Source organism: Cydia pomonella, chromosome 5, assembly GCF_033807575.1.
Source record: "Cydia pomonella isolate Wapato2018A chromosome 5, ilCydPomo1, whole genome shotgun sequence".
Lineage (NCBI taxonomy): Eukaryota > Metazoa > Arthropoda > Insecta > Lepidoptera > Tortricidae > Cydia > Cydia pomonella.
The window spans coordinates 25,837,847-25,850,404 of NC_084707.1; the positions used below are offsets into that span (position 1 = coordinate 25,837,847).

Genomic DNA, 12,558 nt, shown 5'->3' on the forward strand with positions numbered 1-12,558 from the left:
ACAAAACAGTGATCGATTTTATTTTATTTCATTCTCCTCACTATTTTTATTTAATGACAAAATTAGATAGAATCATCAAGCTGCCAAAAATGGCATTTATGAATGACAGATAAATATAAATAACGTCTTTCTAAATTACCTAAATCTAAAAGTGTAACCGAGAACATACATCAAATTGGGTACAAAATACATTAAAAAAAGTTAACAAAATGTTCAAGCAATACAAAGATTTATGTGATGTTGTTTCCTTATTGGCATACTGTCCTTCCGAAAGATCGTACTTGTTGAACAAAGAAGCTAACGGTGAATATTGGCTACCTTCTTGCAAAACCGAGAAAAACTGCTGGAATACGACAGCCCAGAAAATAAATGTAGAGGTACCAAATATTGTATGAATAAATAAATAAAATTTGGAATTTTCCATTTTACTATTCTATGCAACGTTTGGTTTCTGCATCGATTCAACTATAATTTATATTTTGCCTATATCTGTGGCTAACTAGCGTACGGTCCGCCCAATGGTAAACGATTACTGTATGTATAGATACTAGTTATCACATGTGCGTTGCTGATTCTTTTAAAGCCCTTAGACTAGTTAAACCCTACAGTTAGTATTCAGTCAACCCTTAGGTAGATACCGAGATAGTTATCTAACAAGGAAGGGTACCCAACTGTCCGACTCCGATTTGATTCATTTTGATATATGTTATAGAGTGCGCTGAGAAAAGCGCTGGTGGCCTAATGGTAAGAGCGTGCGACTTGCAATCGGAGGTCGCGGGTTCAAACCCCGGCTCGTACCAATGAGTTTTTCGGAACTTACTTATGTACGAAATATCATTCGATATTTACCAGTCGCTTTTCGGTGAAGGAAAACATCGTGAGGAAACCGGACTAATCCTAACAAGGCCTAGTTTACCCTCTGGGTTGGAAGGTCAGATGGCAGTCGCTTTCGTAAAAACTAGTCTTGGGATTAGTTGTCAAGCGGACCCCAGGCTCCTAAGAGCCGTGGCAAAATGCCGGGACAACGCGAGGAAGAAGAAGAAGATATGTTATAGAGTAGTCTAAAATAGCTGCCCAAACTCAACGTATTGGGAGAAATTGTCCTCCAAAGTACTAAAAAGTTACTAAATCTTCTAACTCCTATAGAAAGTGATGCTCAAGCAACTGGCTAGTTAATGGCTGGTTTGAGTATATGTTTGAAAGCAGCAAAAAATAATGAGCACGTGTTTTGTTATATCGGCTAAAACTCATTTTTTCCTAAAAAAATCGACATTCGAAGTTTTATAATATCTTATCACTATAGTTACACATAAAGACGGGTGTTTTTTTCGGAAAACTTGAGTTTAAGCAGATATAACAAAACACGTGTACATTATTTTTTCCTGCTCTCAAACATATACCTACTCAAACAAGCCATTAACTAGCAAGTTGCTTGAGCATCACTTTCTATAGGAGTTAGAAGATTTAGTACTTTGGAGGACAATTTCTCCCAATAGGTTGAGTTTGGGCAGCTAAAAAAAAATACGTGTCCGTTATTTTAGACTACTCTATAACATATATCAAAATGAATTAAATCGGAGTCGGACAGTTGGGTACCCTTCCTTGTAAGTGTTAAGGTAGATGTCGCTAGGTGCTCTTCTATAGTTTATAATAACAATTAAGGATACGCTCTGGAATCATTGGCCGTAGATGAAAAATCCTCAACACCAAGTTTCGTCTTAAGCTGTGAATTTAATCTTATTAGGAATCCCTTTTAATATTAGGTAATATTATGTGAAAGTAACTCTGTCTGTCTGGTACCAAATACTTTACAACTAGGAAATAAATCATTTTTTTAACTAAATATTTTCATCATCATCATCTCTCTCGCTATGTCGTACCTAAACCCGTCAGGAATTCGTATAGCTGGTTCAAGAACGTACTGCTCGACCTTAAACATTGGTCAAAGGCGCCTATAGCCTTTTATATTGCATATACTCGAAATTTGAGACGTGTATCGCCATGGCCGGGTGGTTTAGAGGTCCAAAGGGCCTACCGCGAACACCACAATTTCTCACCTTTCTCTTTTCCTCCAATTAAGGTGTAATTAGAGAGACAGAGAAAGATGCCCGCAATATGAGAACTTCGATGTTTGCGGTGCCGGTAGGCCTTCAGGGCGAAAGTGAAGATTCCGGTTCGTTTCCGGTCTCGGTTATTGGAGGATTTGGTCATTCTTTTTCTTTTATTACATCATTCCACGCAGACGAAATTACGGGAAGAAGTTAGTTGTTAATAAAGTGTTGGTTTAGATATTCGGAAGCGAAGCAAGCGCATGCCAGCCGCTCCAGGTCCTAAAGACTTGGTTACCTGACCACGAGAGTCCATGCGTATACCACGCCGTTTATAAGACCGCCGTCAAGTCGGAAGTCAAGAAACGGATGAAGAATAAAAATGTCAGCGTAAGTATTTCAACTTTAGTTGTTAGTTGTCTATAAAGTTTTGATATTTAGGTACTCGGAAGCGAAGCAATGCTTCTCAGCCGCTCGGGTCCTGAAGACCTGGTGACCTGACCACCGACTACGAGAGCGCATGCGTGTACCGTGTACCCCTACCCCGCCGTCAAGTCGGAGGTCAATGTTAGCGTAAGTATTTAGAGATACTTAAGTATACGAATATGTTGCGTTTATTAGGTACAGTCAGCCAAGAAAGTGGTTTACCACTTTTAGACTCTATTTGTCAAGTAATACAGTCGAAAAGTGGTAAACCATTTTCTTGGCTGACTGTACAGATTGTCCAATAATTGGATTCTAATTAGAAAACCAAGCCGATTCACTCTGATTTTGAAGAGTCATTCTGAACGGCTGTGAACAAAGCTAATGATGGTGTAGTTTCTAACGGCTGTATGCCACCATTTATCATTGCGTTTCGACTAGGGTCAAGGTGACCTTAGACCACCAGAAGTTTATTTGGCTCCGTAGGTATATCAGGAAAAAGTTTCTGGTGAGAGGGACAGAGAAAAATAAATGGTTTTCTGTTAGCGGTAGATGTTAGAAAGTGTCCTGCAAGAAGGTGGATGCAATTACCTCTAAAGGGAAATATTTCTAGGGCACCAAAAACCGTCAATGGGTGAACTCAGTCGAGTTGGATCGCCTGCGTGCGCACTGCAGTCTTCGGAGTCCAGAGATCGCCATGTTGGCCGCCATGGCTACTGGGGACCAATGCAAGGACCAAGAGGGTGTAAGCATTTCTAGTAATGCACCGTACGTTCGGACACTTACTTGCTTATTAGATTTACACGGTAGCCGTAGCGGCAGGCGTAATACTAGTTATCCGGGTCAACTTCCGCTTCAAAAATTATCAGAACGTCGTTAACAATATTTGAAAAATACTTGGTACATTTTCTCGAGTTGCAAACAAATTCAATGTCTGATGTTCTTACACTTAAACTCTAGCAGTCATTGGGCCCGACATGGGCTCCGTTTGCAAATGCCCGGCGACTGAGAGATCTAATAAGATCTTAAAACTGCAGCTCCAACTTCCATCTCTAGGGAATTGAGTTAAATGAACGCCAGGCGTTCGACCGGCCTGTTTCCCGCATCTGCACATAATCATCATCATCAAACATTTAGTCGAATAGATCGCAATGTTGGTTATAGCTAACCTTATCCTGAAACATAGGTATATTTAGTTCAACCGTGAGATTTTCAATATCAATCCTGGTTTGTACCAATGAGTTTTTCGAGACATAAGTGCAATTGTTAGCCATTCATTGCGAGGAAACCTGTACTTCTTTTCGTAATAATTCACTATGTAAGTATGTGTAAATTATGTAGCTTGCATTAGACTTGAGGCCTAAATTAATGCGAAAAACGTTCTTGTCCACAAGAGCTTTTCTCTCTGAGGAAGCATGCGGGTTGATGTTGATGAACGTTTGACCCATCGGGAGATAGCTTTAGACCAACAAAAGTGATTAACGTGACAATTCACTTCCAATAGCAAGAGCTGAAGAGCAGTATGGTAGTCGAGGTGTGCGAAGAAAACACGCTGATTGGGCCGGACTGTGCGGGCAGCCTCGTTGGTGCCGCTCTGCAGCAATGTCAGCTGCTTGCCGCTGCTAATTACAAGAAAGAAGGTGATCTTCTTTAGTGTCTTTGCATCGAATAACTGATCAACCGAACTATACCTTCGCGTTGCGTCAAAATCACCAGTCTTTTAAAGCAGTAGTGTTTTCATGGTTGTTTATCTTGTTATGCTATTTACTTCGTATTGTTGTACTATGGGACAGATTATTTTGATTCAAGTTTGAGAGATTTAAATCTAACACGCTGCCTGAGTACTTGTACATATATCTATGACCATGATCATGTAGATTGAGCGTCCCGAGTGCGATTCCAAATCCCAATATTGGGCCAACCATGGCAAATCTACGGGAAGAGAATATTGCCTTCTACATTAGCGTAGCAAACTAATTCTGATTTCATTCTACCGCATAGCTTTCTTTAGAATCACCGAAGTTGGCCTAAGCCTAACAGGTTTACTTAAACCTTGATATCTTACCTTGCAGACCAGATCCGTGTGTACCGTGAGTTCACAGAGTTGGTGTACCCTGCACAGTACATGAGCCCGCATTTGTTCAAGCAGCTCATGGTGGAAGTTGGCTGGCAATACCAGCAGTGCCCGGCTCTTTTCAGGTATCGTACTTTTATCACTTACTTAATTACCTAGTCCATCTTCCCCATTTATTTATTATCTATGCGAATAAGAGTTGAAGAAAGACAATTTGTTTCGATTTAATATGACTACCTCAAGAAAAACCTGATGGTACCTACTGCCTTGAAGAACAACACTACTTACAACAAACGGAACGCTCAATAGCTGGACTTCCACTGTGAAGGCACAGGAGTCCTGGCTCCGCTTATATGCGGTTTACTGTTCCAAGTTATGTGCGTTTTCATAGCATTGTCCGATCCTATAACGGTTGGCCGTCGAATCATCCTTGGAGAGAAGCAGCTGCTAGAGGCTACATACAAGATGCACCAGGTTTTTTTTTAAGTTAATTTTTGAACAATACACATTTAAACAATGAATAATTCATTTAGATATGAAAGGACATTTTTGTTTGTTGCCGTATCCGACACCCGGAGTGGAAACGATCCGTAAGAAAAGAAAACCCTAGACAGAGTGGCTAAAATACCAGGGATTGGGACATTCTGCAACTTGCCAGTGTTCGGTAGTTGTATGCCCTTGCAATGTTTTATTTTGTCCAGGGTTATGCACATGTTGGTTATGTTTCAGAGCTGCAGACATGACAAACCGCGGCGGGCTCTCGTTTCACGATCTGCTGATGTGGATAGCGGCTCTGGAGCCCGTGACGCAGCATAGTGGTTCTACTGCAGAAGTCCGGTGCAAATATATCTTCAGGTAGACCACTGCACCCCAGGTTGGGCTACGTTGGCTCAATATGTATGTAGATCACTTACATAACATATTACTCAAACCAGCCATTAAACAGCAAGTTGCTTGAGCATCACTTTCTATAGATGTTAGAAGATTTAGTAACTTTTTAGTACTTTGGAGGACAATTTCTCCCAATAGGTTGAGTTTGGGCAGCTAAAAAAAAATACGTGGCCGTTATTTTTGACTACTCTATAACATATATAAATATAAATCAAATCGGAACCGGACAGTTGCGTACCTTTCGTTGTTAGATAAAGTTTTAGCCTCACAGGAGGTTCTTACTTGTAGGTACCTATTGTTATAATAGCAAGGCATAACACAACATGTTCATTGTCACTTCATAATTGACACACAATGATTTGTCGTAAAATTATATATACATTACCGTTAGATTAAATAAGGGTTCATTTGACTTTTTTAAACGCTCCACAGATATTTCGACAGCGACCGCGACCAGAAGTTGGACTACGCAGAGTTTAAAGAGCTGGTTGCCGCGGCACGAGCGGCGCGGCAGCTTCCCATTGACGCGCTGAGCGTGGCGCGCGACGCCGACAATGTCTACAGGTGATTATGAATAACTACTTCATGTCATGTCTCAGGTCTGTCCTTCACGTCTTTAACAAAAATCTGATCAATCAGGTGCTAAGTTAGTACGACTAGACAAGGAGCCCTATCTTGTCTGTTATCCCTTGTAACTGCCACGTATGAGTCATTTAATCTTCAGGACGAAGCAGGCTGAAACAAACAAATATAAGTAGCACTGCGTCATGAATTTAAACCTAATCAATGTGTTACTTATTTCGGGACTAAGCTTTACTAGAACCGTATAGTATTCTTCTATAAGCAAGAGTTTATAATAGGTAAGGATTATGCCCAGGCACACGAGCTTTGATAAAGCAACGAGTGCTTCGAATTTCTATTCAGAAAAATGTACATTTGAGATACGTTCATCAAGTATGACTTGCTTAGGCGTCAAATTTGCAACGGCAACTTTAACTATCGTTGCGCTCCAAACAGGCAGCTGAACTTGCAACCAAACTCTCAATTGTCCATGACGGACTACCTGCGTGGTGTGAGCGAGGCTCGCCTCCGAGGAACCAGCGCCATGCTGCGCGCCAAGCGAGGGATCGCTAACTATCTCGTCGACCTGCAGTGAGTACAGCACCAACCAATATTAGGAACAAGCAAAACTTGCAGGACCCCCAACTCTCCATGCGATGACTGACTACCTGCGCGGAGTCAGCGAGGCTCGTCCCGAGGGACCAGCGCCATGCTCCACGCCAAGCCAGGCATCGCCAACTAAAACAAACGTCGCCGCCTCGTCGACGTGCAGTTGAGTTTTATGATCACCACAGCCCGACTCCCTGCCCATGGCGGTGCAATGAGTATACCAGCTAACATTTCGTTTATAACAGCTGAATTTGCAAAGCAACACTCATCTAAAAGAGCAAAAAGTGTTGTGTCTCGTATAATAAGAAAATATTCGACTATATACTACCTAGTTCATTCGATCTCAATTGGGTTAGGTACCTAAAATGATTATTTTGTTTGAAACAGGCAAGTGAAACTGGCTCGCCCGCAGGCCCAAGACAAACAGTAAGCTTATTCAGTCTTAATAACTAAGTAAGTACTTGCTTTTTAACTGATGATGAATTTAACAACCTGATTTCCAAACTTTGGTACCTATTGCATAAGCCTGAATTCTGACTAACCGGAGCGGATAAAAACATTTTCTCTACACCAGCTGGTAAACGCCTTCTTGATTGTTCAAAAACTGATAAGAAAACTGTATTTTATCTACTCTGTGTTTCACTCGGTAGCAAAATTTGTTTAACCCTCGTGCCTTGAAACCGTCGCAACGCCCAAGATTCCACTTTTCGAACCACTCGCTACGCTCGTGATTCAATGTTGGTATCATTCGCTTGCTCGAGTATCAATATTAGCACGAAAAGTAAAACAAATAAGATTTGATCATCCCGACTGGACGGGTCTTTACGGATTTTTGTCTGAGTGCGGACTTTCTTTTATAAATGTACCTACTCTGGATATTTGTTCCTGAGTCATGGGTGTTTTCTATGTATTTAAGTATTTATAAATATTTATATATTATATATATCGTTGTCTAAGTACCCTCAACACAAGCCTTATTGAGCTTACTGTGGGACTTAGTCAATTTGTGTAATAATGTCCTATAATATTTAATATTATTATATTTATTTATTTATTTACTCTGATTTCAGGCCTCTACATACTCCAGCACCGCCACACTTGGCAAAAGCTGCACAGACTCGTTGTGAGTATTCATGCACAAGGACGCATGCTTTCCATATTCTAGATCTAAGTGCGCAAGTCACATCAGACATGTCTTTTTTTTTAATATAAAGTTCCAATTAGTTTTAAAAAAAATCGCAGAGTTCCATGTTTACTTACTGCTAAAGTCATGAATGGCTTATATAACAATACAATAAAATGTTGTACCTAGTCACTCTTTGACTCTACAGCGTCTGTGAGCCTAGGCTTTAGGTTTATCAGTGATGTCCATCAGTTTCTAAACGTTACCGGCCCCCAGGGCTATAACCGCGAAAATCGATGTTCGTCAATTGCGGGCATTTTTCTCTGTCACTTTATTTTATTTTACGTCTTACCGAAAGTAAAAGAGAAAGATCCCCGCAATTTGCTGATTTCCTGGTAGACCCTCTGGTGGCCAAGATATCAATCGTACAAACAGCAACACTCTTCACTATCCAGCGTGGACTTTATGCTTTTTGTAATAAGGTCCACCGATGGATAGTTAACAGTGTGGGCGATGGTACAGACATATCGTCAAACAAAAAAAAGTATTCGGATGGCAGTGGCCTAATTTAATTTCACCGACTTATGTATATCCTATGCGCAGTTCGCAAACAGCAAGTCTCGGAAACCGGTTAAATTTCCAAAATGTTATCATGTACTTGGCGCAAAACCTTTTCTATAATTATTATTACGGTTTCGTTCGTAAAACGGTTATTTTAAAAACTGGTTTTTGGCAGAACATTTTCATAAAGTTCTTGTCAGATTAACCGGTTTAGAACAATAAAAACCTGTTTCTACCTACCTACGCGGCACACTACCAGGCCGGACGGCCGTCTCGTCGCTTGTTGAATAAACCGGTTTATTTAAGTTACAATAAAGTTCGCGTTCTTATGAAAGTTCGGAGTCAACCCAAAATAAACTTTTACTTACCGCTATTTTTAAAACTGGTTCCGAGCCTTGGCAAACAGCCGCTTATATAGTAACAGGTGGCGACGATCCGGGTTCGATACTCAGATGTGTACGCAGATATTACTTTTTAGGGTTCCGTAGCCAAATGGCAAAAAACGGAACCTTATAGATTCGTCATGTCCGTCTGTCTGTCCGATTCTGTCACAGCCACTTTTTTCCGAAACTATAAGAGCTGTACTGTTCAAACTTAGTAAGTGGATGTATTCTATGAACCGCATTAAGATTTTCACACAAAAATAGAAAAAAAACAATAAATTTTGGGGGTTCCCCATACTTAGAACTGAAACTCAAAAAAACTTTTTTCATCAAACCCATACGTGTGGGGTATCTATGGATAGGTCTTCAAAAATGATATTGAGGTTTCTAATGTCATTTTTAGGGTTCCGTAGCCAAATGGCAAAAAACGGAACCCTTATAGATTCGTCATGTCCGTCTGTCTGTCCGATTCTGTCACAGCCACTTTTTTCCGAAACTATAAAAGCTATACTGTTCAAACTTGGTAAGTAGATGTATTCTATGAACCGCATTATGATGTTTACACAAAAATAGAAAAAAAAACAATAAATTTTGGGGGTTCCCCATACTTAGAACTGAAACTAAAAAAATATTTTTTCATCAAACCCATACGTGTGGGGTATCTATGGATAGGTCTTCAAAAATGATATTTAGGTTCCTAATATAATTTTTTTCTAAAGTGAATAGTTTGCGCGAGAGACATTACCAAAGTGGTAAAATGTGTGTCCAAAGTGGTAAAATGTTGAACGAGATCTAGTAGTTTAAGTAGTTTTTTTTTAATACGTCATAAAGGAACCCTTCATGGGCGAGTCCGACTCGCACTTGGCCGCTTTTTGTATTTTTTGGCAGTTGAGTTTCGTATTTTTTTGTCAGTCGCATTTCTGAACTGATTAGTGAAATTTTGTGAGCAGTTTTGATAATTATTATTTTATTGTTTTTTTTTTGTATTTTGTTAATCAATAATATAATACGTTTAAGGTAGAAGTACTAGTGCTCGACGCTGCACTAGTACTCGACATGGGCACTTTATGTCAAAGTGACAAGGATTAAGTTCGAATACAGAAAAATCTTCGTTGTTCAAATTTAACCTATATTTCTATGACATAAAGTGCCCATGTCGGTAACTAGTGCAGCGTCGAGCACTAGTACTTTTACCTTATATATAATATATTTACTTCGTTCCCATCGAGTGTTCCACGCGACATTCATACATTTTAAATTTCGATTGGTGTTTTATATCAACGATTGTCATCTTGGCTAGGCCCCCTAGACTGAAAAGCCATTGGAAAAGCTAGTCTTATTATTTATCCTGACAGCCTCAGGACAGCAGACAGAAAGCGGTGTATCCCGACGCGATAAACTCAGCGCGAGCACCATCCGCCGCGCCGACTATGCCGTGGCCGCTTATACAGTGCGAGTGAGACGCCGCGCCAACGAGATGCTGGAGCTGACTGCTATAGACGGTACTACCTGTGATCTACCATTTTCCAGAAGCATATCCCGACAGCTTCAGGACAGCAGACAGAAAGCGGTGAATCCTGTCGCGGCAAAGTGAGCGCGAGTTCTTTCCGCCGCGCCGATTATGCCGTGGCCGCTTATACAGTGCGAGTGAGACGTCGCACCAATGAGATGCTGAAACTCACTTTTCAAGTCTTGTTCAGCTGTCTACACAAGTGCAAATCTTGGAAGGTCGATACCGTACCCTTGTGTAGTGAAAAAGTGAGTCATTGTGGTAAAGTGAGAGGTGCCTCCTCGTTCGTCTTTTTCGTTGAACTTAACTCTCAGACTATTATTATATTGACATTTCCTCCCTCTATTTTTGTTGCAGAAGACGCGGTGACACCCTCAACACTGAACATCCTAGGTTCCCTATCACTAGAGGTCCTGGGCCCATCCACAGCACCTGTAGCAGCGCTCGCGGCTGTTAGATACTTCGCCACCGCTATTAGTAGCGTTAACACCGTAAGTGACAATACTTACCTCTGTTGTGTGACGGAAAAAGATTGCGGGGGGTAGCAAGCCAAGTATACAGACTTGCATTGCGTGCCCGTAACGTAATGCTTTTTGCCTTTTCTTCTTCCAAAAAGTCTGTCCAGAAATGCCCGTCAGTGGCCAGCAAGCCAGCAACATCGCAGCCCAACACCAATTTTGTCACCCAACTTACGTATGTACTGTACCTATACGAAGTTTCAGCTCCATGGAATAATGGGAAGTAGGTCTAATCTAGTTTGCAAGATTTGACCCGAACATACAGTATGCATTGCAATTTAAATAAAAGCTTGTAAACATTTTTTGTCCAGAAACGCCCGTCAGTGGTAGGCAACTTAGCAGCCTCGGCCAAGCTGGCGTGGACCTGGGCCAATAAAACCGAGGAGGCCGATTTGGGGAACCTGATCATCAAGCTCGCGGACGCAGTGGCTCATATCTGCGTCAATGAGCCGAGAATGCTGCGGATACGATCGCCGATATACGCTGTAGGTGAGATTTTTTTATTTCCCTAGGTACTCCTTTTAAATTTCCCAGACGACTGCTTATCATTATTTAATGCGCAAGCGAGCTAGTTATAGTCGGTCAAACAAGTTTGTCAGTAGAAAAAGGCGCGAATTTCAAATTTTCTATGGTACGAATACCCTTTGCGCCTACGTTTCTTTAAAATTTGCCGCTTTTTTCTACTGACGTAATTAGCTTGACAGATTTATACCTGTCGTATCCTGTGTTTTATTGCTAATTCTTTACGCGAACCTGCGTCTGACTGACTACATAGTGGCCTGAGATACTAAGACTCATGTTAGGAGATTCAGCGTATTTTAGCTAACCTGTATTTGAGCTCTTCCTTCGTTACTCCCATTACAATTCATCAGGTGACCTCCATGGCAACTTAGCGGCTCTCCTCGCGATGGAGACCGCCTTCTGGCCGATGGGTCCAGCATTGGCCCCGACCCACTTCCTCTTCCTAGGGGACTATGTGGACCGAGGGCCGCACGGTTCCGAGCTGATAGCTTATCTTCTGGCGGCCAAGCTGCAGAGGCCGCAGTCAGTGCTATTGATACGGGGTAACCATGAGACTAGGGATATACAGAAGATGTTCACGTTTCATGCGTAAGTTGACCAGAATACATTTATGACAAGCTAGGGTATAGGCCTAGGAATTTACTTCAAACAGATTAAATAACTTGTAATTAGTTAAATGCTATGAAATAGGGCACAGTTCATTTCTTGCGATCTAGAGTAGGTACTTAGCCCAACAGGAAGAACTACCTCAATTTTCGTGTTATCTGTCGTGGTATCACCGAATGGGCCCTACGGAAGACCAGCGCTGGCTCCATAGCTAGCAGTATGTTGAGTTGGGTCCATTTCGTGATACGCACTTAATGTTCTGTTCTTCTGTTTGTGTTGCCTGTACATGTTTGTGGCTGTTACGAATGTCTTTTATCTTTTTTAACCACAATACTTCTGCTTACTTTTTTCTTACAAATATCATCAGAAACATTCTTATATTTCTGATGATGAGTAAGGTTGTAACTAGCAATCCTGAAGTTGCAATGTGATGAGTGTGGGGCTCAGTGAGTTAAGTGTGCATATCATTTTGCATAGCACATTTAGCTATTTTTGCTGCACTGCTAGTACTTGCGACTACTTTGTTGCAGTGAATGCATAACCAAGTATGGTGAGGTAGAGGGAGCGAGGGTGTGGTCGGCGATTAACAACGTCTTTGACGCGCTGCCACTTGCCGCCGTCGTCGACGACAAGGTGAGTTGCTAGAAATTCATTGGGTTTGTATTAGGTTATTGCTTATTGTCTGTAAGTACATAAGTATCGTGTGTATTTTATAGCTGTGGCGATGAT

General features: G+C 41.3%; 1 protein-coding gene across 3 annotated transcripts in view; it reads left to right on the forward strand.

Annotated features, from left to right (window-relative positions):
* LOC133518165 (uncharacterized) overlaps window positions 1-12,558 on the forward strand; it is a 14,816-nt gene continuing 2,258 nt past the window's right edge. The window contains exons 1-15 of one of the 3 annotated variants that reach the window (XM_061851764.1): window positions 1-377; window positions 2,289-2,438; window positions 3,085-3,216; window positions 3,976-4,111; window positions 4,544-4,670; window positions 5,275-5,400; window positions 5,869-6,000; window positions 6,454-6,588; window positions 6,994-7,032; window positions 7,677-7,729; window positions 10,029-10,175; window positions 10,541-10,674; window positions 11,013-11,190; window positions 11,574-11,811; window positions 12,360-12,462. In XM_061851764.1, the coding sequence (XP_061707748.1) occupies window positions 210-377; window positions 2,289-2,438; window positions 3,085-3,216; window positions 3,976-4,111; window positions 4,544-4,670; window positions 5,275-5,400; window positions 5,869-6,000; window positions 6,454-6,588; window positions 6,994-7,032; window positions 7,677-7,729; window positions 10,029-10,175; window positions 10,541-10,674; window positions 11,013-11,190; window positions 11,574-11,811; window positions 12,360-12,462 (1,998 nt within the window). In that variant the 5' untranslated portion in view covers window positions 1-209. Of the gene's footprint in view, window positions 378-2,288; window positions 2,439-3,084; window positions 3,240-3,975; window positions 4,112-4,543; window positions 4,671-5,274; window positions 5,401-5,868; window positions 6,001-6,453; window positions 6,589-6,993; window positions 7,033-7,676; window positions 7,730-10,028; window positions 10,176-10,540; window positions 10,675-11,012; window positions 11,191-11,573; window positions 11,812-12,359; window positions 12,463-12,558 lie in introns of those variants that run through there. The other 2 variants (XM_061851765.1, XM_061851766.1) reach the window with 2 other exon arrangements.